This window comes from Lagenorhynchus albirostris, chromosome 14 (assembly GCF_949774975.1).
Source record: "Lagenorhynchus albirostris chromosome 14, mLagAlb1.1, whole genome shotgun sequence".
NCBI lineage: Eukaryota > Metazoa > Chordata > Mammalia > Artiodactyla > Delphinidae > Lagenorhynchus > Lagenorhynchus albirostris.
Window position 1 is genome coordinate 63397751 of NC_083108.1, and position 23482 is coordinate 63421232.

General features: G+C 51.3%; 1 protein-coding gene across 2 annotated transcripts; it reads right to left on the minus strand.

Moving 5' to 3' along the window:
• Nucleotides 1-1155: 1155 nt before the first annotated feature.
• Nucleotides 1156-23482, minus strand: UPB1 (beta-ureidopropionase 1). 2 transcript variants are annotated; one of them, XM_060120834.1, is made up of 9 exons: nt 23179-23482; nt 21732-21819; nt 15417-15511; nt 12037-12198; nt 10268-10437; nt 5890-5971; nt 4927-4966; nt 3616-3770; nt 1156-1639 (listed from the first exon to the last, which is right to left on the minus strand). In XM_060120834.1, exons 1-9 carry the CDS (start codon nt 23374-23376, stop codon nt 1556-1558), a joined length of 1074 nt encoding a protein of 357 aa, XP_059976817.1. In that variant the 5' UTR covers nt 23377-23482; the 3' UTR covers nt 1156-1555. The 2 variants fall into 2 exon arrangements, with proteins under 2 accessions (XP_059976817.1, XP_059976816.1); XM_060120833.1 differs by having other exon boundaries at nt 4927-4969.

A 23482-nucleotide genomic window follows, 5' to 3' on the forward strand; every position in this document is an offset into this window, starting at 1 on the left:
GTCAGAATCTTAAGAGTTTACACAGACGCCTTAATGGGGTTCAGTCACTAAATACAGTCCAGATGGGCTCAATAACACACAACTCTCTCAAGGCTGCATCACCGATGTCGCTCCTAATGTAGGAACCGTGGGCAGAATGGACATTCCAAGGACACGGAAGAGGGTAAGAGCCTCCAATTGCCCAGGTCCAGCTCACAGCTCATCAGTGCCTTTAAATCCAATCGAATTAGAGAAGAATTCCAGGAATCCTAGAACCAACACAGAAGACTCATCCTTGAGATTCTGTTCCTCTAGAAACAGTTCCAATACCAGAACCTATATCAGTTGGGGTCCACCAAGGAAAGAGAAACAGGGGAATTCCCTGGTGGTCCAGTGGTTAGGACTCTGAGCTCTCACTGTCGAGGGTGCGGGTTCAGTCCCTGGTCAGGGAACTAAGATCCCGCAAGCTGTGAGGCATGGCCAAAAAAAAAAAAGAAAAAAAAGAAGGAGAAACGGTACGACACATATTAAGGAATTCATTGCAAGGAATTGATTTCAGTGACTGTGGGGTCTGGATGGACAAGCCTGAAATGTGGAGAGCAGGCTGTCAGGAAGGGCAGACTGGAATGCTTGGGCCTGGGCTGAGGCTGCTGTACACACGCGAATCCCTGAATCCCTTCCTCATCCGGGAACCTCAGCCCTGCTCTCAGGGCCTTTTGACGGATTAAATCAGGCCTACCCAGATTATCTAGGATAATCTCACTTGCTTGGTTAACTGGCTATGGGCTTTAATCACATTGACTAAATACCTTCACAGCAACACCCAGATTAGCGTCTGATTGAATAAATGGAGACTATAGCCAAGATGACTCTTCCAATGACTTTCCCCCTGCCCGCAGCCACCAGGCGCCTCAGTGACTCTGGTCAGCCTCACCTCCCTCTAGTGCATACACTCCCACGCTGACCCTCGAATTGCTGCCAGTCTAAACGGAGAAGCGGAGAAACTCAGGACTGGGGCCTCCCACCTGTGTAACTTCAAACCAACCTGCACAATGGGTGCCTGGGAATGTCTTTATTTATTTTTTAAATATTTATTTATTTTGGCTGTGCCGGGTCTTCGTTGTGGCACACGAGATTTTTTTAGTTGCAGCATGCGGGCCTCTTAGTTGCAGCATGCATGTGGGATCTAGTTCCCTGACCAGGGATTGAACCCGGGCCCCCTGCATTGGGAGTCTTAGCCACAGGACAACCAGGGAAGTCCCTGGGATTGTCTTTAATTGAATTTCTAAAATTCACTTAACAAAGTTTAATCATTTCAAAGTGAACAATTCAGTGGATTTGGTACATTCACAATGTTGTATAGCCATCACCTCTACCCAGTCCCCAAATATTTCCATCACCACAGAAGGAAACCTGGTACTCATTCGACCCTCCCCACCCAGGCACTTTAAAACCAATCTGGGCAGCAGTGCTGTCAGGGCATCAAGCAGGGAGAATTTGGACACTAGAGCCCAGAGCCCAGGCTGATCTGCTGTGGGCAGAGGTGCCCTCCTTGGCGGGCAGCGGCTGAAGCCTGTTACTCTTTCACAATCTTGGGGCTGTAGTTGGGTTGGACAGCTTCGGCAAGCTCCCGTGCGTACATCTCGTACCTGCCTGTCATCTGAAAGCGAAACACAGACTTTAGAGGTTCCCGTTTCATAACCGCCCTCATTTGCTCACCACCACCTGCTGCCACTGGAGGGCAGCCATGGGACAGAAATGCATTAGGAAGGCTGGTTGACAGGACAGTCTCAGAGTATAATATAGAGGCACAACCCCCGTGTAACCTTTTGGCAACGATTCCGGGGCTGTGGCGAAGATCACGGATGCCGGTGATGACTCACACCCCCTAGCCCCTCCTGCTGAAAGACCTCTGTGATCTTCGGCCAGAAGGTGTGGTGGCTCCAAGTCAGGAGGGAGGAGGGCTTGACCTGCTCCCGGTCACGAGCCAGGAGTGGAGTTGCTGGGATTCGCACCCTGGTCCCCTGGCTCTGGAGGCCCATCCATTCCACATGGCATCTCATCGTGGACACAGACAGAGGCTGGGGGTGGGGCCGGAAAGCCCACCCAGGGTGCTCACACCCCAGCATTCCCTCCCTCCCTCCTTTCCAAAGCCTTGTCGGGAACTCATGCCCATCACCACAGCTTGGGAAGGCTTCCGCTTTCAAAAAGTTACTAATGAGGGCTTCCCTGGTGGCGCAGTGGTTGAGAGTCCACCTGCCGATGCAGGGGACACGGGTTCGTGCCCCGGTCCGGGAAGATCCCACATGCTGCGGAGCGGCTGGGCCCATGAGCCATGGCCGCTGAGCCTGCGTGTCCAGAGCCTGTGCTCCGCAACAGGAGAGGCCACAACAGTGAGAGGCCCGCATACCGCAAAAATAAAATAAAATAAAATAAAAATAAAAAATAAAAAGTTACTAATGAGAAACCATTCTGTTTATTGGTTCCGACTTCTAATTTGTGTGGAATCCTGCATTAATCTAAGCTTCCGGAGGAGGAGAGATAGGCCGGGAGACTTTCATGTGGGCAATGCCTTCTCTGTCCAATGAGAACTTGGGACTCAGGAAACATGCCCAAGGACCCACCCTCACATAAACAGGGGAGTCAGGCCTAAAGCCCACATCTGGCTGGATCCGAGGTCCTGGTCCCTCCCAGACCTGCTGGGCAAAGTCATTCCGTCCTGACAATGCGATGTTCATTTGTGTGTATGATTTTCTTTCTTTTTTTAATTTAATTTTTTAATACAGTATGTTCTTATTAGTTATCTATTTTATACATATTAGTGTATATATGTCAATCCCAATCTCCCAATTCATGCCCCCCCACCCCCGCCCCCCCCACCCCCCCGCCTCTTTCCCACCTTGGTGTGCATATGTTTGTTCTCTACATCTGATGATTTTCTTATAAGTGGGTGCAGAGTTGGTGGAAATACTGCTAGACACTAACACAGCAAACTCCATCTGTGTCCTTGATGAGATGCCATATTTTTGGGGGGGTCCCAGGCTGCAAGCACCCTACCCCAGGAGGTGGGCACTTATACTCCTGTGGTGTCACAGGGTATTGGTCTCCAAGGCCACCTGGGGCCTTCGAGTTCAGCCTCTTGTTTTACAAATGGGAGTACTGAGGCTGGGAGCAGAAGGGGCTTGCAAGGCAATGGCAGAGTCAGGCCTGGATCCCATTTCTCTGCTTGACCCACTTCCCTCCATTGTCAAGGCCTAGACTCGGGGCATGGCCACAGGCAGAGCCAGACATCCACATTTACCTTGTGATAAGTGCAAATGCCTGGAAAGGAAAACAGGATTAGCGAAGCCAATCCACTCTATTCTCTGGACAAATGAAATTGAGATTAATTTGCTTGAAGGTGCCCAGAATCTAAATCAGATGAGCAGAGAATTTATTGAGGCCGGCTGCCTGGGCATCGTTTGACCCAGTGGTTCCTCCCCTGAGCACTGGCCCTGGCCTTCAAGGAGGCAGACACCAGGCCTTCTGCTCAACTCAGAGCCTCACGCGGCTGTCCCTGAGGCCCACAGCAGCCGCGGTTCCCAGGGCTGGGGGCAGGACGGGCCCACGCGGAGGAGCAGGGGACTCAGAACCCACCTTGAAGCCCCAGATGTCATTCACCTGCCGGCAGAGGTTGAGGTCGAGCTCGGTGACCAGCAGCCCATCCCGGTTGCGGGAGAGCCCAGGGGTCCGGCTGCCATCAGGGGCCGCCACGTAGCTTGAGCCGTAAAAGTAGCCGAAGTCCTGGTGAGCTGTGAAGGAGCAAAGGCAAGGCCCCGGTGAGCTCAGGCAGACATGGGTGGACTCGGCAGGGGGACGGGTGCACCAAGAGACTCCCAGGACAAAGGGTCCCCACCTCCCTTCCCAGTGGTGGCCAAGGTCCCAAGGACCTGCCTCCCTCCTTGTGCCTGGAGGCCCAGCAAGTGGCTGCATGTCACCCTCAGAGCCCTCACCTCTGCCCCAGGAACCTTTTACAGGTCACCCTAGTAGAGGTATTGGCTTCCGGCTCCAGCATCAGCCACCATAGCCCAAGGGAGTTGCATGGCTCTGCAGGGCCTCCTGTGGTGGCCCCGCACGGTGAGCTGGCAGCTCTGCCCTCGCCAGCCGTGCCAGCTGTCACCCCCACCCTCCCTCCACACCTCGGTCCCCTCACCAGTAAAGCAGGGTAACAGCCACCCTGAAGGTGTGTAGGGAGCATGTGGGCGCAGTGCAGGGCCCAGCTGGCCTCACTTTCCTGCAGGGAGCTAAGTGAGACTAGAGACTCATGAGGTCTCCAAGGCCTCACGTTGGAGGGGATGTGGAGCCCTTTCAGGAAATGCTTTTCTGGGAGACAGACCCCCTCAGCACCCCCTGCTTCCCAGGGCGGGAACCATGAGCGAGTTCAGACACCTCCTTGGTGAGGGGGCAGCCCCCCTCCCACATTCCAGGCTAGAGAGGTGAGGCGGGGGGTGGGGGTGGTGGTGGTGGCAGATTCCTAGCAGAGGTGAGGTGAGACCTGCCCTCAGATCAAAACAAGCTGTGGATTCTAGGAACCCAAGGCAGCCATGCTGGGCTCTGGGGCATTTGTACAGCTGGGGAGTGAGGGGTGTGGACGAGGACAAAGGGAGGGGAGAGTGAGGTCTGTGGGGTGGATGATGCACCCCTATTTCAGGGCGCTCACAAAGGGCTCCCCCACACCTCAGTCCATCTTCACCCTAGTCCCGGGGGAGGGATGGAGTCTGATCCGATCTCTACTCCATCCTCATCCGGGGAATGAGGTGGTCACAGGCCCAGGAATGCCGATCCACATGGGAACACAGCTGTGCAGACACAGTCTGTGGGGTAGACCCTGCCCGGAAGCGGCAGATGGGGAAGGAACAGTGAGGCCCACCCCTCATATGCAGTCCCACGGAAAGTTACGGGACATACCTTTCTTGCCATCCCCAGAGGTGAACTCGTTCGGAAAGAACTCCTGGGAAATAAAACCAAGGTAAGACACACCTATAGGGGGCGCTGCTGGGTTGTTCATCAACGTCAGGCTGGGGTGAGGGAGTTAGGAGTTAAAGTGATGTGGACCAGCCTGAACTTAACTGGTCCCTGCTGAGTCCCAGCCCCAGGCCAGCAGGCGGCCAGCGGGGCATCTGACTAGCCAGGGGAAGACCCGGATTTTGCCATCTGCTGGGAGAAGAGAAAGTCATTGCAGAGAGTGGTTCCCAGGGCCGTGGAGGGCGTCTGAGGCTCGCCTGCTAGAGTCATAAAGTCCAGCCTGGGGTCTGCGAAGGCAGCGGTGGTGGTGGGGGTGGTGTCTGCTCGTGGCTCTCAATATCTTCCAGAAGCCTAATGGAAACTGCGTATCCAGCAGGGACAGGGATACGCGGGCTAATTAAAACACCAAGCCTCTTTACGTTGTCAGAAATTAGACCGACTTAGTGTTCTCTCTGACTGATCAGATGCTCTGATTAGAGTTTGACATCTGATTAGTAAGAATGAGGAAGAGGATGTGTTTTGCAATAAATACATGGCGTGTGTAGTCAGAATCCTTTGGTGCATGAGGTCAAGGGTGGGTGGGGAGAAATTGGGTACTTGGTGGTACTGAGGTGAGAGCCTTTCAAAATGGTTTCAGCTAAAGACAAAACAGACAAAAACAGGGGAGGGACAGTGCTTTCTTCCAAAGTGACAGAAGCCAGTCTGCCCCCTGCTGGGACCCTAGCATGTGGGGTGTGCCTGCATGCAGAGAGGAGGTGTAACAACAGGTGTCCCCAGCAGGGCCACAGCAACAGCAATTCTTTCCCTTGTGGCTTTTGCTGCTCTGAAGAGGCTGGGCCCCGCTGGCAGGCAGGTTTCGCGGCAGCTGCAGGAGGGCTCTCTGGAGGCCAGGCCTCGGGCACTTACCTCGCCTACCCGGTTGATGGCGCAGGTGAAGCAGTGATTGGCGATGGCTGCGTTTCTGGCCTCGATTGGCCACAGGGACTCACTGTGAGAGCGGAAGGAGAGGAACCAGGTTGCCGACTTCCCAGCCAGGCTCAGAGGATGCTCGGCCCCGAGCTGCAGCCCAGGTGCCAGCCTTCCAGGCCTGCAGTGGAGATGGCCAGGGAGACTCACTGCATCCGTGGGTGACCCCAAACCCACAAACAGGCCGGCTCATCCCCGGCTCAAGCCAAAGCGGCCTTTTGGAGAGGGCCCAATGCAGCAGAAGCAGCCCTGGATCAAAGCCTCATCCTGACTCAGTTTCCTTTTCTGAAACTTCCTCAGAGACCATGCAGATGAAGCTTCTGGGGGCGGGGTGGGGGTGGGAGGCTGTGTGGCAGGAACCCCTTAACTGCTGCTTCTCACTCGTTCCCTCCTCCCAGGTGGGGGTCAGGAACCCACCTCCCAGGCTGGTAAATGTCAGAAGGGAGCTGGGGCCCTGGTGGCTTGTGTGTAACGTGTCCCCCAATCCCTACCCTGCTGTGCTGCCTTGCAAAGCAGTCTCTCCAGGGGGAGATTTCAGGCCTAGCAAACAGAGCACACCTGAAAGGAATTTAGGTTGTAGGTGGGCATCGCCTCCCCTGTGCTGGCTCCCATTTCTCAGTGCCCCCCCATCTCCCTCTTCTGAACCCTGAGTCTCACAGCCGAGGCCCCCTGGTTCTCCTACGGGCCCGGGAAGGAGTCATCCCACAGGCACAGCTGAGCTGCAGGCCTCCCTCAGTCCAGCACCTGCGAAGTGGGGACAGGGTGGGAAACTTCGCCCCAACCAGACAGGTCCTTCCCCAGCCCACCAAAGAAAATGTGCCGTGGGATTCAGTGGGCCTCCTTGTCACTAATTATCTGTCTGAGGAGCAAGGCGATTAGGATTCTGAACTGACAGATGTAATGCCCACTTAGAAACGCTGAGTGACTGGGAGCGGGATGCCCTGGAATCTTCCTTCCTGTCAGCATGCACCTGGTTTAAACCACAGAGTAGGTGGAAGGGGTGGGTGGGTGCTTGTCACAAGCCTAATTCTCAGGAGGATTCACGAGTCTGGAAGAAAAAAAATCACAGGCTTGATTGAGGGGACTCATTTTGCCGCTTTTCTCCCCCCTCCAGCTGCTAAGCCGAGCTGACAAAACTTTTAAGAAAGGATTTTTACAGAAACACACCCGTCAATGACATTTTCGGGAATTAAACAGACAGTTGCAGAGCGAGTGCCATAAAACATCATTCTTGCAGTTCTCCAGGGAGGGTGCGGAGTGCAGGACTCAAAACCACAGCTGGCAATAAAACGGAGGCTCTCAAAACAAGCAAGGGGGGGCTTCCCTGGTGGCGCAGTGGTTGGGAGTCCGCCTGCCGATGCAGGGGACGCGGGTTCATGCCCCGGTCCGGGAGGATCCCGCGAGCTACGGAGCGGCTGGGCCCGTGAGCCATGGCCGCTGGGCCTGCGCATTCAGAGCCTGCACATCCGGAGCCTGTGCTCCGCGACGGGAGGGGCCACAGCAGTGAGAGGCCCGTGTACCGCAAAAAGCAAACAAACAAACAAACAAACAAAACAAGCAAGGGAAAGGAAACCGGAGGTTCGTGAGAGCCGGGGCATGTGGGAATCGTGGAGAGCCCGGTGGGGGTATGGGGACATCTGCCACTTTCCCAGCGCGGTGTACACAAGCCCCTAAAAATAATCACAGTGGGAAGGGGAAAGGCATCGAGGGGTGGGGATGGTGGCTTTCCTATTAACACACATACGTGGTAGAAATCCTTGACCACACAGGCTGCACGGTTTGTCAGGATGACTCAGTTCGTCAAAAAGCACTTTGCCGGGGCTTCCCTGGTGGCGCAGTGGTTGAGAGTCCGCCCTCCGACGCAAGGGACACGGGTTCGTGCCCCGGTCTGGGAGAATCCCACTTGCCGCGGAGCGGCTGGGCCCGTGAGCCATGGCCGCTGAGGCTGTGCGTCCGGAGCCTGTGCTCCGCAACGGGAGAGGCCACCACAGTGAGAGGCCCGCATGTCGCAAAGAAAGAAAAAAGTACTTTGCCTCCATTGGGTGCTTGGAATTGTGGGACCCACAAATGAGGATACCCTTCCAATCTGTGCATGTGCACGTGTGTGTGTGTCTGGGGGGCTCTGATACAGGAGGTGGGAGATGCCGGAGAAGGGGATGGATGCTTCCAGAAGCTGTGAGCCGATGCTTGTGCGCAGCTTGTGGGGATCTGCCTGGAATTGTGCTTGCCATCAATTCTACAAATAATCATTCAGTATTTTAAGAAACTCAGAGTTGCACCATCCTAGTGAACCACCTGTTGTAATTTTCCCACGCTCTACGACCATCCTCAGTCTTTGCAGAGTTCTGATCCCAGCCTGGAAACATCTTTTTCTCACAGGCTTTCATCATGGTGCTGCAGTACCTCCATGAAGATTTGTTTTAGTGGCTGTACGATAACCCATGGAAAAGACGGGCTGGCACTGACCTGACTCTGACCTCTCTCTCCCTTCCAGCTTTTCTTGTAATCAATCATGCTGCCATGAGCATCTTCAGGCAGGCAGCCTTCCCCTCCTCTCTCAGATGCATCCTCAGGCTAAGGTTCTCAGACTATAATTATCTGGTCAAGGTGTGGACACTGTGGGAACTTGTGAGACATGCTGCTTCTGAAAGACCTGTCAGAGTTTTAACTGCCAGCAGAACCACATCCTTGGAGGGCACCAGTTGGACCACTGTTGGCCAAGGAAGGAAGATCGATAACTTAATAAGCCAAGGACATGTGTGTATTACGTTGAGGTGCTTCTGTTTGCTTAATTGGGGCTGATAAAAGCCTGGGGGCGCTTGGTTGGAGAGGTGACCATCTGATTCCAGGCCACAGCTGTGCCCGGCCCAGCCTGACAGCAGCTGTACCCGGTGGGGCACTGGCTTCAGGATCCACCAGGGACCCCTTTGGGAAGATGGAGCTTGCTGGATGTCTTACACATGGCCAGCAGGAGGGGCTGCTCTAGGGCCCAGAGGTTCTGCCCAGCCTTGGTGGCCCGACGACCAGGAATCACCCTTTGTCGCAACTGCCAACGGATGTTGTCATAGTGGCCATGCTGCCAGGAGGCCCCCAGAGATTCTCTGAGGGGAGATCCAAGACTCGAGTGTCCCCTTCTGCCCGACAGTGCCCCCCTAGACTTAGACAAGATGGGGTGCATGGATGGGGCAGCAGGTCTGGGGTAGCAGAGGGGGGTCTGCGTCCTGCGAGGGACCTGCTGTGCAGATCAGAACACTGAGGGAAGTCACGCTGTGGAGGGGGCATCACGCTCAAGAGAAAGGTAAAGTGAATGTCACATCCTGACTTTTAGAAGAAATTAGACTGAAATTTCACGGAGAGCGAGGACAAGAATGACAGGGGTGGGCTGACAGGGAACTCAGGGCTGCCCCCCAGAACTCCCCCAGCTGACCCCACGTGGGGACCGGGACTCCCCCTCCCGGCCCTGTCCCGCTGACAGAGAGTGAAAGCCAGTACCTCCTGACCCAGCAATGCTGCTTTGGAGGAAGTGAGCTGGGGAGAGAGGTATTTGCACACAAATTCCTAGAGCTTTGGTACTTGATGATGCAAAGCTGGAAACCACCCAGAAGCTCAGCCTTTGGGGAGACAGAAGCAGCGGAAGCGCAGTCGTGCTGGGTCATCTCAGCCGCCTGCTCTTATTCAGTGAGGGGCCCAGGGCTTGCCCAGGAGCTCAGGGGTGCCAGGCCCACCCTCTACCCTGGTCACAACAGTTTTATCTACTCGGGGGTGAGGTTAACACCCAAACACGGGTTCTGTGTTATCAGAAGGAAACACTTGGTCGGCTAAAAACAGGTTTCAGAGCCACCTGACTGATGTCTTAAGGACCCTCTCAGCTCCGACCCATCGTCTGCTCCTTCTCTCGTCTGGGTGTCTGCCCTCCGTGCTCCGGACTCTGCAGACAGGAGACTTAGGACTCCTCATTCGTCACCCCACCTCCCAACCCCCCAGGAGCACAGCTGTGACAGGAGGGGGAGCTGAAGCTGGCCAGGTACCTCCGATGCTCCAGAGCCCTTAGAAGGGGAGCTTTTCTGAATTCTGTCAGCGGTGGGGGAGATTATTATTACCTGAGACACCATCATAGCCAAGGACGGCATTTTGCAGTACAGCACAGCTCTTTAGGAGGGATCGTAATTGACACTTGCAGTATTTTTTCCCAGAAAAGTTGGCACCATCCCAGGATTCGGATGACCTGGTGGTCGCACCTGCCTGCTGTTTCCCAAACCTGCCTCCGCGCCCTGCAGCCTGCCCCCAGAACCCTCCCAAGTCCCCTGTGCCAAGTGACCTGAGCACTCCGATGGTGGCCGAGGGGTTGAAGATGATCTCAGCACCGTTGATGCTATACATGAGCCAGTTGAGGGGGTGGTGCCGCCCGTAGCAAATGTTCACGGCGATCCTCCCGAACTGAGTCTGGAACACGGGGTGGCCCAGGTTCCCCTCCATGTAGTATGTGGACTGGAAGACAAAGGGTCATGTATGGATGCCCCTGAGCTGTCAAGTTTCCCTTCCCTTAGACTTGACAGAAAAATGAAATGTCACCCATACTCCAAAAGGGATGCTCCTGGTATGACTCTACTTTAAGTTCCAAAATTTCAATCCACTTAAAAAAAAAAACCCAAAATCTGAAAACCCAGACACAATAACAAGCAGCTGACCCAAGGGGAAATCACCGTGGCTTGAGCACTTACCCACAATTTCTTTTGTGGGATGTTAAAAAGTCCCCAAAGCAACTTCCCACAGTATTTCAAAGATAAACTTGGTGAGGTTTCAATCATGGTACACCTAGAGGCTGAGGTGTATGGTCAGTGTTAACACAAGTTGGTCAATGTCCTCACCAACCACCTGTTCCCATAAGAAGGTTAGAGCTGAAGGGACGGGGGCTCGTCCAGAGTAGCTCTTACCCTGCTTGGGGGGAACAGCGTAGCCCAGCGGACACAGGACCTGCCTGGCTAACGAAGGCCAATATGAGACTAGAATCCCACTCTGAAAGTGCTCTTCTCCACAGAGCTCCCTGGGCACTCTGCCTGGGGTCAAGGACGTCCCTGTGTGGCAGGCAGGTGGGACACAGTCCTGCCAACCCTGCCTCTCCGCCTGCCCCCTTGGGGTGCTGGTCAGGGTCTCACACAGATCTGCTTCCTGCCTTCTGCCTCCTCCCATTAATTTCAAAATTCGTCAGAGTCGAGCAGCAACCAGGATGTGCACACAGGGTGGAAGCCAGAGCAGATCCTTGTGTGTTGAGACAAGTCTGTCACTATCTGTGGGGAGCTAAAGATTAATCCCAGGGTAAACAGGTGAGGGGCACATCTTCCCGCCCTCACCTCCAGCTGTCACTGGGGAATGCTGGCTTCTTATTTCTCCCCAGAGGGCCTTGGCTCGCTCTGCACATCCTTTCTCGTCTGCCTGACCAGCCTGAGAGTGGCTGGGACCCCCACAATCAGGGAGGGCGGCGAAGGATGGGGATATCACATCCTGAACAACTGTACTTACTGCAGATCAAGTTCAGACTTCATATCTTAGGCATTAGGTGGAGTTCATTTCCCTCCTTCAAACATCCACCTCCCTCCACCTACACACCCATGATGGGCATTAACTGACCAGAACAGCTCCCCTGACTTACAGCCTGATTATGGGCACCAAGCCCCAGCTAACACACCTGTGCACAGACACACATTCCTCGCTGTCACCTGACATGTGGACGTGGCTGACTCAGACCCCATGGGAGCCATGGACAAGGACCTCTCCCCACCAAACAAGAACTAGACTGTGACGGACGCGGAGCTCAGGGCCTGAAAGGGGCCACGGGAATCATTTCACGCTTGTGCACTATTGATTTTGGTTTTAATTTGTATATGACTTACTTCAAAGAAAAATTCCAGGAAGCCAAATCAGGTTATATTTTTTAAAAAATAGCCCTCTGCGCTAAAGGCGTTTGGGACTCACCGGGAATCCCGCTGCATCCCATCCGCCTGTGTGATGCAGTGCAGTGCAGGGAGGCCCCCAGCGCTGCTGCCACACCGTGCTGCAGCTGCGCTGGTCATCCGAGGGGCAGCTCACCTCATTGAAGTCGCCCACTCTGGGGATGTGATTTTTCCTCGTCTTGCCCAGGACGGCTCCAGAGTTGGAGATCACCACGGCTGTGTTCCACAAGATGTCCCCATGCTCCGTGTCTCGCTCCAGGATGGGGGACACCACCACCATGTCATGCTTCCTCGCCAGCTGGAAAAAGGAGCACGGCACATTCCTATTTTCAAATCAAGTGTCATACATTTTTATGGAAGAATCTAATGGTGCCCCTAGATAGTTAGACGGGGTTCTGAGCTCTCCCTGCATCTGTTCTTTGAAGACTAAATGCCAGCGTTGTCCTGACGCCCAAGCTTAGCTAAACAGGAACCAGCATCGTCCTTGTGCACTGTTGGTGGGAGTGTAAAAACGGTGCAGCTGCTGTGGAAACAGTATGGCGATTCCTCAAAAATTAAAAACAAAACTACCGTATGACCCCATAATGTCACTTTTGGGTATATACCCCAAATAACTGAAATTAGTCTTTTTTCTCTTTCTGATACAAGTGAGAATAATAACTATTTATTCATTCACTTTACCATTTACTATATGTCACGTGTGTGCTAATAGGTGAAATGCATTCTCTATTCTTAAGCAGTCTAAACTTAAATAATTCTAGTCAGAATTAAATCACTTGAAATTTCAATTAGCCTAGCAACCCTAATGAGAGGGTGTATGGGTTATATCAGGATTTCTGAAATATTGAAAATAGCCCTGGGGACCTTTTTAGTGTGGATAAGGCTGATTTCCTAATTCTAAAGGGTGCACAGAGAGCTAAGTCTTTTGTTTTCCAATGCTGTGAGCCCTATACAAAGATCACAGACCCTACAGTACAAATAAAATAAAAGCAAGACTTAAAAGCCACTTCCCATAGACCTTCAGATCCAGAGGCAATAACAAGACAAAACAAAAAAGAAGGTAACAAGCGTTGACAGGATGTGGGGAAACAGGAACCTTCATAAACCGCCAGTGGGAATGTAAATGATGTCGCGTTCCTGGCGGAGTTAAACACAGCTACCATAGGAGCAGCAACCGTGCAGGAAAGTAGATTTTCACACCGATGTTCTGAGCAGCGCTATTCACAACAGCCAAAAGGTGGAAGCAACACAAGCATCTAAATAAATCGTGGTGTATACATGCAATGGAGTATTATTCAGCCTTAAAAAGGAAGGAAATCCTGGCCTATGGATGACATGGCTGTCATCCCTGACATGGATGAACCTGACGACGTTATGCCAAGTGAAATCAGCCAGGCGCAAAAGGACAAACACTGCAGGAGTGCACTCATGTGAGGCATCTAAGCTAGGCAAATTCACAGAAACAAAGTGGAACGTCAGGCACCAGCAGCTGGGGGTGGAGGGGGTTGTTCCATGGGTGGAGGGTTTCAGATTTACAAGATGACAAAGTTCTAGAGGTTTGCTTCACAACACTGTGAAGATACTTAACATGACTGACCTGTACACTTAAAAATGGTTAAGATGATTAATTTTATGTTATGTGTTTTTTACCATAATAACAAAGAAAAAAGGGATTTCCCTGGCGGCCCAGTGGTTAAGACTCTGCGCTTCCATGGCAGGGGGTGTGGGTTTGATCCCTGGCTGGGGAACTAGGATCCCACATGCCATGTGGCACAGGCAAAATAAATAAATAAAATAAAATAAAATAAAATAAATCAGATGTCTAATCTATACAAAAAAAACCCAGAACCAAACCAAACATAACTCTTGACACCAAATTCCTTTTGTCTCAAATAAGAAGTTCAGGATCTGGTGACCAGGATGAGCAGCCCCAGCTGGTCATTTGTCATCAGCTCTTACCAGCCCGTTGCTACTTCTGACCTTAATGACAGAACAGAGGGATGGCACGGCGGGCAGAAGGGGATGCTATGAGCCACGTGGGGGCAGCTGTGGTCCCGGGGCCCTCGATACAGACAGGGGTCCCCTGGGACCAGCTCATCCCCATCCTCCCTTTGCTCTTCCTTCCTCCCACCCTGGTTCAGGCACGCCATCTGCAATCACTTCCTGCCTCGTAGCACAGAATCAACAATCTGGTGGCTGAGAGAATTTTCCCTACAGCCTGAGAACAGGGATGTTTGGAATCACAACTCAGTATTGATAGAATCACTATGATTACAGTTCTGCTCCAAAATCCCCTAAGTACATGTAGAAAGTCTGAAATGGGACATTGGAGAAATGAAAGGAGTTATTTTTTTCGAGGTGAGAATAAGTATAAGTCACCATTTGTAACCTCTTGGAATATCATTGGGGTTTTCTGGATGACCGCTTTATTAAGATACAATTCACGGAGCATAAAGTCCATTCTTTCAAAGTGTGACATTCAGTGGTTTTCAGTACATTCAGAGTTGTGCAACCAACACCACAAGCTAATTTTAGAACATTTTCCACACCCCAAGTGGAAACCCTGTCCCCATGAGCAGTCACTCCCCATCCCCTCTCCCCACCCAGCCCCTGGCAACCACTAATCTGCTTTCTGCCTCCAAGCATTTGCCTACCCGGGATATTTCATATAAATGGGATCATAGAACATGTATTATGAGGTTTTAATAAAGAAAAAGGAAGCCCAGTTTCTACACTGATGAGACGGTCCATGCAGAGATGCTTCCATAACTCAGGTGAACAGCAAGTGGGGTAGCAGAGCTGTGGACACAGACTCGACCTTGACCTCAGTCCCCGAGTGCCAGCGCCACACTTGCCAGCTGCAGACCCTACTACGGGAGTCATCTCCAGGACCCCCTCCGTGGGCTGCAGCCCCCTCACTTAAAAAGCCATTAAGGGCCCTTCCGGCTCTGAAACTCTGATTTTAAGTGAAAGTACACTAGGGACTTCCCTGGTGGTGCAGTGGTTAAGAGTCCGCTTGCCAGTGCAGGGGACATGGGTTCAAGCCCTGGTCTGGGAAGACCCCACATGCCGCAGAGCAACTAAGCCCGTGCGCCACAACTACCGAGCCTGTGCTCTAGAGCCCACGAGCCACAACTACTGAAGCCCAGGTTCCTAGAGCCTGTTCTCTGCAACAAGAGAAGCCACCACAATGAGAAGTCCGTGCACCGCAACGAAGAGTAGCCCCCGCTCGCCACAACTAGAAAAATTCTGCGCGCAGCAACAAAGACCCAACACTGCCAAAAATAAATACATAAATAAATAAATTTATTAAAAAAAAAAGAAAGTACAGTAAAAAAAGGGGGGCAGGGGCAGTAAATAGTCTTATCTATTCTTACCTGGCAAAGCAAGAGCCAAATGGGTGCGTTTTCCACGGAGAAGGGCCACCCCTGGCAGCTGCGGCCTCTCTTTGTGACCTGCCCGTGTTTGGCTGCTGCCAGAGGTTAGTTAACAGTTAAAGGTAGGTTAACATCCTACCTCTTGACAGAACTTGGTGGTGGGCCCGTCCTCTGCTGACTCGGCAAATTCCGTCCATGGAAGCTTCTCTCTCGTACAGAAAGCAAAGGGCATAGCTGTGGAGAGGATAAAGGTCAGAATCACATCCAAGCTCATGGTGTCTGAGGTGGGTCCTTGGCCTGGTGGGGGAGGGTTTCCACAGGAGACCCCAGCCCCAAGAGCCTTGGCCTGCCTTCTGAAGCCCATCCCTGGCTGTGGGGACGCCTCCCCTTTAGGCTTCATGGCAGAATAAGAGGCAAGGACAAATGTCCTTCCTATGGTCTTAAAAACACTTGCAACAGAAATCTGAACAGATACTCGCACACCCACGTTCACAGCAGCATGATTCACAACAGCCAAAAGATGGAAATGACCCAAATGTCCATCAGTGGACAAATGGATTAACAAAATGTGGTCCATCCGTTAGATGGAATATTATTCAGCCTTAAAAAGGAAGGAAAGTTTGACACTTGCTACAGCATGGGTGAACCTTGAAGACATTATACAGATTGAAATAAGCCAGACACAGAAGGACAAGTGCTATATGGTTCCACTTACATGGGGGACCTAGTATAGGCACGTTCACAGAGACAGAAAGTAGATGGTCGGTGCCAGGGGCTGGGGGAGGGGAGAATGGGGAGATGTTTAAGGGGGACAGAGTGTCAGTTTGGGAAGATGCAAAGGTTCTGGAGATGGATGGTGGTGATGGTTACACAATAATGTGAATGTACTTAATGCTACAGAACTGTGCATTTGAAAGCGGTTAAAATGGTAAATTTTACGTTATGCCTATTTTACCACAATTTTAACAATACATATATATGTTAAAATTTTTTTGCAAAAGGTATAGCCAGAAACTGTTCCCAACCAGCAGATCCTGAGCTGCTGGCCAATCTGCTGGTTGGTTAAGAGCACAACCAAGGCTCCTTGGGGACAGCGTCAGAGGGCCACCGAGGATGGCGCTGGGACCCTCACGCATCACCATAGGAATGTTCATTGTCCCAGGGACTGAGGCTTGCTCAGGAACAAGAAAAGCCATTCATTTAATGACACCATCAGAAGTTTGGGAACCACTGGGTACGCTGAGCACTCCCCAAGGATAAAAGCATTACTTCTGTGACCTCTGGCTAGATGCCACCATCTAGGGGGCTAATTCAATAGGAAATTTCATTAACTCACTGATTTTTGTTTGCTTAAAAAAAAAAAAGCAGGTACATATACACGCAGTAACAATTCAAAGAACGCCATGCACACCAGATTCTCAAGGGCAGTTTCCTTTGTGGGGTGGAGGGGGCTGCGATGGGGGTAGGCACCAGGGACCTCTGGCTGAGTGTGTCCCACTGCTCCACAGCCTCGGCCACGTGCATCCACACCGGCCGGTCTAATGCTGTGAGCTGGGATCTCATTGGGATTAGATATGCGTTTCCCGTGTCACCAGTGAGGTGGAGCACCTGGCCACATGGTTGCTGGCCTTTCTGGATTCATCCTCCAGATGATCTTGTCTGTACCCTTTGTCCACTTCCTGCTGAGCTGTTTGTCTTTTTCTTCTTGATTTGGAGTACTGAATTCCTTGTTTGGACCAATTCCGCATAGAGTTGGCCCTCTGCATCTGCGGGTTCCCCCAACAGCAGGCGGAAAATATTTGAAAAAAAATTCCACAAAGTTCCGAAAAGCAGAACTTGAATTTGCCACACACGGGCAACTATTTAATTGGCATTTACACTGTATCATGTATTACAAGTAACCTCCAGATGATTTAAAGATTTAAAGTATACGGGAGGATGTGCGTAAGTAACATGCAGATACTACACTATTTTATATAAAGGACCTGAGCATCCCTGGATTTTGGTCTCTGCAGGGTTTGGGGTCCTGGAACCAATCTCTGTAGATACCGAGGGACGACTGTACTCTTTAGATCTTCCTCCTCCCAATAACCCAAGTCCATTTCTTTTAGGAGGATTAGCCTAACGGATGTTTCCAGGTGCTTGCTACTGTTCCGGTCACTCTGAAACTCAGAGTGCAAGGAAGGTTTGTAGGAAGCTGTGTGATGTGGCTGGCGAGGACTACCTGGCCGCTGCATGGGTTGTGTGGCCTGTTTGGGGGTAATAATTGCAACCAACCTTTTCCAAACATGGGCCATGTGCATGCCAATTTTGCAAAAAAATTTTGCAAATTTTGCAAAAAAATTTTAAGGTGCCAGGCCTGGTAATAGGCAGCATGTCCCCAATACCCCTGCGAAGTTGGTGTGACTCCTCATTTCACAGAGAAGAGAAGCATCAGCCTCCAGGTTCCTTCCAGTCCCTGGAAGCCTGGTGCTATGATGGCACCACCACCATCTCAGCTGCCAGGGCGGTAGCCCATGGAGGCAGCTAAGTGGGCAGCAGGCTCTGCCAGCACCAGCCCAGGGGGCCCTGGCACCAGGATCAAGATTCCCCAGGTGCCATCGGTGAAGATGGATGAGCTATTTTAAGGAAGCCAACAAGAAAGCTGTTGATAACAAAGAACAATCCTTAATGACCGTTGTTCACTCTCAGCTTTCAGAGCATTAGGAGAGACTCAAATGCCCCAAGAGAATAAAACCTCCCTTTTCGATTTCATTTCAGCTTGCTAAGCTCTCCAAATTTCTCCATTTCCATTTTAATGGCTTCTTTTCCTGTTTTCACAACTGCTGTAATGTAAACAAACTTTCGAAAGAAGCATGTGGAAGGGAGGTTGGGGGAGGTCGGCTGTGAATTTCCAACTACAGTTTCCAAATTAGAGGGGAAGGGGGTTCCACATTCACTGAACCAACACTCCATGAGGCAGGCTCAGACTTGGACCGGGCCCTGCCCTCAGGAGCTGCCAGCCAAGATGGGAGCTGAAAGGGAACCTGTGTAGGGGAGTTCCCAGGGCCCCCCCAAAGGACGGAGTGTCCATGCTAGGCCTTGATGTATGTGCAGGAGTTTTCCAGATCCAAGAAAGAGAAGTTGGTTAAACCATCCAATATTTTTTAGTGTCTGTCATGTACCAAGGGTTAGTCAAGCCACTAAAGATAAAATCTGGGTAGGGGAAAGAATAAACAGAATGTGGTCCATCCAAACAATGGAATATTATTCAGCCATAAAAAGGAAGGACACTGACACATGCAACAACACAGACGGACCTTGAAACCATGATGCTCAGTGAAATACGCCAGACACAAAAGGCCAAATACCAAAGGATTCCACTTACATGAGGCCCCTAGAGTAGTCAAATTCATAGAGACAGAAAGTAGAATAGAGGTTATCAGGGCTGGAAGAGGAAGGGGAGTACAGAGTTTTGGCTGGAAATGATGAAAAGGTCTGGGTATAGATGGCGATGACAGTTACATAATTTTGCAAATGTATTTAATGTCGCTGAATTGTACACTTACCAATAGTAATAGTACACATATTTTACAATTAAAGTTTTTTAATGTTAAAAAAATAGAGGTGGGGATTGGGGTGGGAAAAATAAACACCACCGAGGCACTGATCACATGGAGCTTACGGTCTAATGGAAGAGGCAGACAAATCAAAAGCATCACACAAGAGTATACGTGTAACGAGAAATGTGAAGAACGTGATGCACTTCTGGGTACAGGTGGCAGATGGGACACACTCCTTTGCTCTTTCCTGAAACCCCACCAAATGAGAGTAAAGGGTTTTTTGTGTACAGGTATAAACCCACAGGGATGGGGCACGAGCCAGGGACAAAAACAACAAAACATGGGAGGCTGGAGAGCCGAGGGAGGTGGGAGATATCTTAGTGAATCTGAGAACACTGAGTCCCCTCCGCAGTGGAGGAGGCCAGGAAGCACCCCACTCTCCATCACAGACCCCTTGAAAGCTCAGGAGCCAGAGGCACCATGCAGCTCTGAAGGTGGGGACGCAGGGAGGGGCGACAAATAAGTAGGATGGTCAAAAGTCTACTTAAGAAGCAGTTAGAGCCCTTCTCTGCTCCAAGAGGCTGGGTTGAGCCTCTCCCACCCCAGCTAGAGGCTCACTCTCTAGAGACAGTTAAACAGAGGGTCTCTGGCCTTGGGGAACCCAGGACAAAGGTGAGTGGAGTGATAAAAACAAAGGGATTAACTAAACATAAGCATACTGGACTCCTGTCCTTTCCTCTTGGCAGGAGATTAGATGAATTTTCTCTGGGGAATCTGACCAGCCTGAAAAGAATGACCCAAAGATACTACCATAGGCGATTTCCTAACAAACAGCTAAATCCGGTCATCCTATAATGAAACTCAGTGGAGAAGCCCCTCCCACAAACTCAGAGCTTGCAATCAGCTTTTTAATCCCCAATTCTTAAAATATAAGTAATTGGGGCAGCAGCGGGGAGACCAACTTGGAGTAACTAGGAACCATGCAGGGAGAAAAAAAAATATTACTTAATATCCTTAGAGATAAGAGAAGATATTGTAACTATAAAACGAGAACAGAATGTGATAAAATAGAAAATTTCAGACCAAAAGAACTCTCATAAATTCAAAATATGACAGCAAAAACAAAAGACTAACTAGAAGGCTGAATGACAAATTAGATAAAATCTACCAGAAAATTGAACAAAAAGACAAAGAGATGAAAAATAGGCACAAATACAAAAGAAAATGAGGGATCCAGTCCAGAGTTCCAACATCCTAACAGCAAGGAGTATCAAAAAAAGAGGAGAGAAAAAAGAGGAGAAAATCACGAATGAAACAATCTAAGAACATCTCCTAGATCTGAAAGACTCAAGTTTCTAGACTGTTAGAACTCACTGAAGCGTCTAGAAGGATGGATTAAAATAGATACACTCCATGGCACATCATTATGAAATTTCAAAGTACTGGAGAAGAAGAGATCCTACAACCTTGTAGAGAAAAGCAGTCCATATACAATGGAGCATAAATCAAAATAGTCTTAGACTAGTCAACAACACCCAAAGCCAGAAGACATGGAGCAAAGTGTTCAAACTTCTGAAGGAAAATTGTTTCTAACCCAGAATTCTATACCCAACCATACTCTCCAGCAATATTTTCAGATGTGCAAGGTCTCAAACGGTCTACTCAACAAAAATGAGGGGGAAAAGCAAGAAAGAGGAAGCTGTGAGATAGGAGAAACACAAGAGCAAGGCAGAGGGACCCTCCCCTGGATGATGGTTAAGGGAGTCCTGGGATGGCAGAGAGGGGGAAACCAATTCAGAGCAGAGCAGCCAGAAGGCTCTGTGACAGATTCCTGTGAGGAGATGAAACCGATAGACTACTTCATGTGTCTAAACCTCTTAGGGGGATTTAGGAAACCAGCAGAAAGTTTGGGGTAGACTTTGTGGTAAGCATGTACAAAACAAAGCAAACTGCAGGGAAAACAGAAAGCTATTCAGGGAAAGAAATCAAAGCGATTTCCTCTGAATCTTGGTAGCAAATGGACTGGGGACAGACCAGGAAGGGTACATGTGCGTAGAGGGGGCAGGAGAGGGCAAAGGACTACACTGTCTCCTTCCATCATGGGAAGTCAATAAATGATGCAAAACTGAAAAATTAGGAAGCAGCAACACAAGCAAAGGTAAATTCCAAAAGAACCAGCTCAGAGAAGAAGTAGCTGCCTCTGGGGAAAAGGATAGCTATTTTTTGGTAACAGACCTTGTAGACCCATTTGAATCTAAACCATGAATGTGTATAACTATGACTAAAAATAAAATAAAGAGGTACAAGATAGCAGGAGTGTTTAATAGGGATGCAGCTTTACACAGGGAGGCAGGCTCTCAGCTGAGATCCAAAGGTCGAGCAGGGTTACAGGCCAGGGGAGAGGAATGCTCCAGCTCCAGCTCTGGCTCTGGGTGGAGGGAACAGTGGGCGCAGTGGCCTCGGGGGAGGGGAGTAAAGTATCAGAAGGTCAGGGCAGAGCCCGGCAGAGATGGGGAGGAACAGATGATGCAGAGCAGAGTTTTCATACAGATCTTTCCCAGAAGGTGTGGGCAGCCAGTTAGAAGGGGCCAGAGTGGAGAAGACCAGCTGGAGGCGATTACAGAAGCTGAGGAGATGCTGACATGCCTCGGATCAGGGCAGAGGTAAGGAGGTGAGAGGAAGGAGTAAACGGATTCAAGTTTGGGAGGAAGGCTGAGGCTCAGAGGAGAGACTGAGGCACACAAGGAGGAGGAAGGCTGGGGTTCTGGGGCTGCTGGTGTTGTTGACAAAGAACCTTTCTATGGATGACAAAAGAAAGGAGATTTTAAGAACTCAAGCAGCAGACAGTCCTGGCGACGTGGAGATAAGACAGCACTGAAGGCAGCAGAGAAAGCACCCCGAGAGAGACTTACTCCATGCTTCCTGGAAACAGATGATGTTGACTCCACACATGGCAGCCACCTCTACGATGGCCTCGATGCGTCTGTGCAGGGCAGTGACCTGGCAATTTAAACAGCGAGGATTAGTTGGTTGAGACCATCTTTAGAACTCAACACCCACGTGGCCGGCTGCAAGAGGATGAGGAGGGTGGGAGGTTCTGGTATGTTGGACTGTCCTTGGGTCCAATTCTGCAGTCAAAGGTGGCGGTGCAGAGGCTCTGGGGTCCCACACACACTCAATGCCGCCTCGCTAAGCCTCGGTTTCCTTGACTAGAGAATGGGGAGAACACTACCCACCTCGGGGGTTGCTAAGAGGAGGACGTGAGGATGTGAGTGCTTACTGCGAGAGGGGCCACACTCAGTGGGCCCACCACACACCACAACCATCCCCTGGGTTAACTGCTCCCTCGCCCCCTACCCCCCAGGACCCAGTCTGCTTATGACTTCCTGCATCCACAGCTTCGGGGACGCTTTGTCCTGCCACTTCTGTTCTCCCATATGTATGGTGTCTTCCAATGACTCACCTTTCCCAGCTGTGCCCTCTGCCAGAACGTGCTCCCTTTCCCCACCCAAAATTCCCTGGATGTGTTATCCACAACACGTGTTGCCCACAGAGGGGTAGCTCTTCCAGCAAGGGGCCGAGAATTGGGGTACCTGCATTCTCCCCGGCCTGTGTGTGTCCCTATGGTGGCGCTGTTCCCACTGTGCTGTCACATTCCTCCACTGACACTCCCATGACCCCACGAGCTCCTTGGGAGCAGTGTCCTCAAGTTCTCTGTGCTCAGCATGACGTCTGGCTCCCAGGAGACATTCAGAAGTGTTTGTTCAAAGACAGACCAGAGGAACCAGGCTGAAAACCCAGAGACCACAAATGCTTCCTGATGGACGCTCGGTCTCCCTCGAGGGACTGCGTGCACGGGGCCCCGCGGATGACTGCTGGGTGCCAAGCGTGCTTCTAGGCTCTGGGGGGTGGTGATGACAGCATCCCTGCCCCCCAATGACCTGACAACCTGGGCTGAGGAGACATATTCACAATCTGACCAATGTCTGGGGATCTTAGGATCCAGGCAGAGGGACACACGGTGGACAGATGGGTCCTGACTGGTGTGTGCCGGCAGGAGCCCGAGAGGCAGTTCCACAGAGAGCGCGTGAGTCACAGGGGCACCCTCCCAACTGGTAAACGGAACTTCAGCTCGATCGCAGGAGAGGAAGTGGAAAGGAAGGTGGACAGAATAGTGAGGAGTGAGAGGAAGGCAGAGAAAGGGTAGGAGCCAGAAGAGAAAGAAAAGCAAGAGACACGGCTGGAAGGAAGTGGGGGCCAGGGCAGAGCCGCTGGGCAACCATCCGGGGACAAGATCGAGTTCAAAACACAGAGCGGCCCGCTGCCCGTTTATGTATTTACAGTCAAAAGAGGCCAAACCTGTTTCACCACAGGGGTGTCCGCGGGGAGGGGGGTTCTGTTCTGAACAAGCCCCATGCGCACGGTCCGGGGCCTCCTCTGCTGCTCCGTCACAGCCTGAAAGGCATAGCCCTGCAGCTCAAAGTCCCCTTTGGAGGCGGCTTCAAAAGCCCTGCTGGGCAGGTCGAGCTTCCTAAACAGGCAGGAAAGAGGGGACATGATCTGCCTGAGGTCTGCTGCATTTAATGACCCTCCAGAGTCACTCCTCAGACAGAGAAGAGGTGGGAGCGTCCCGGCAAGAAGGCCCAGCAGCCGGCCAGGGCCA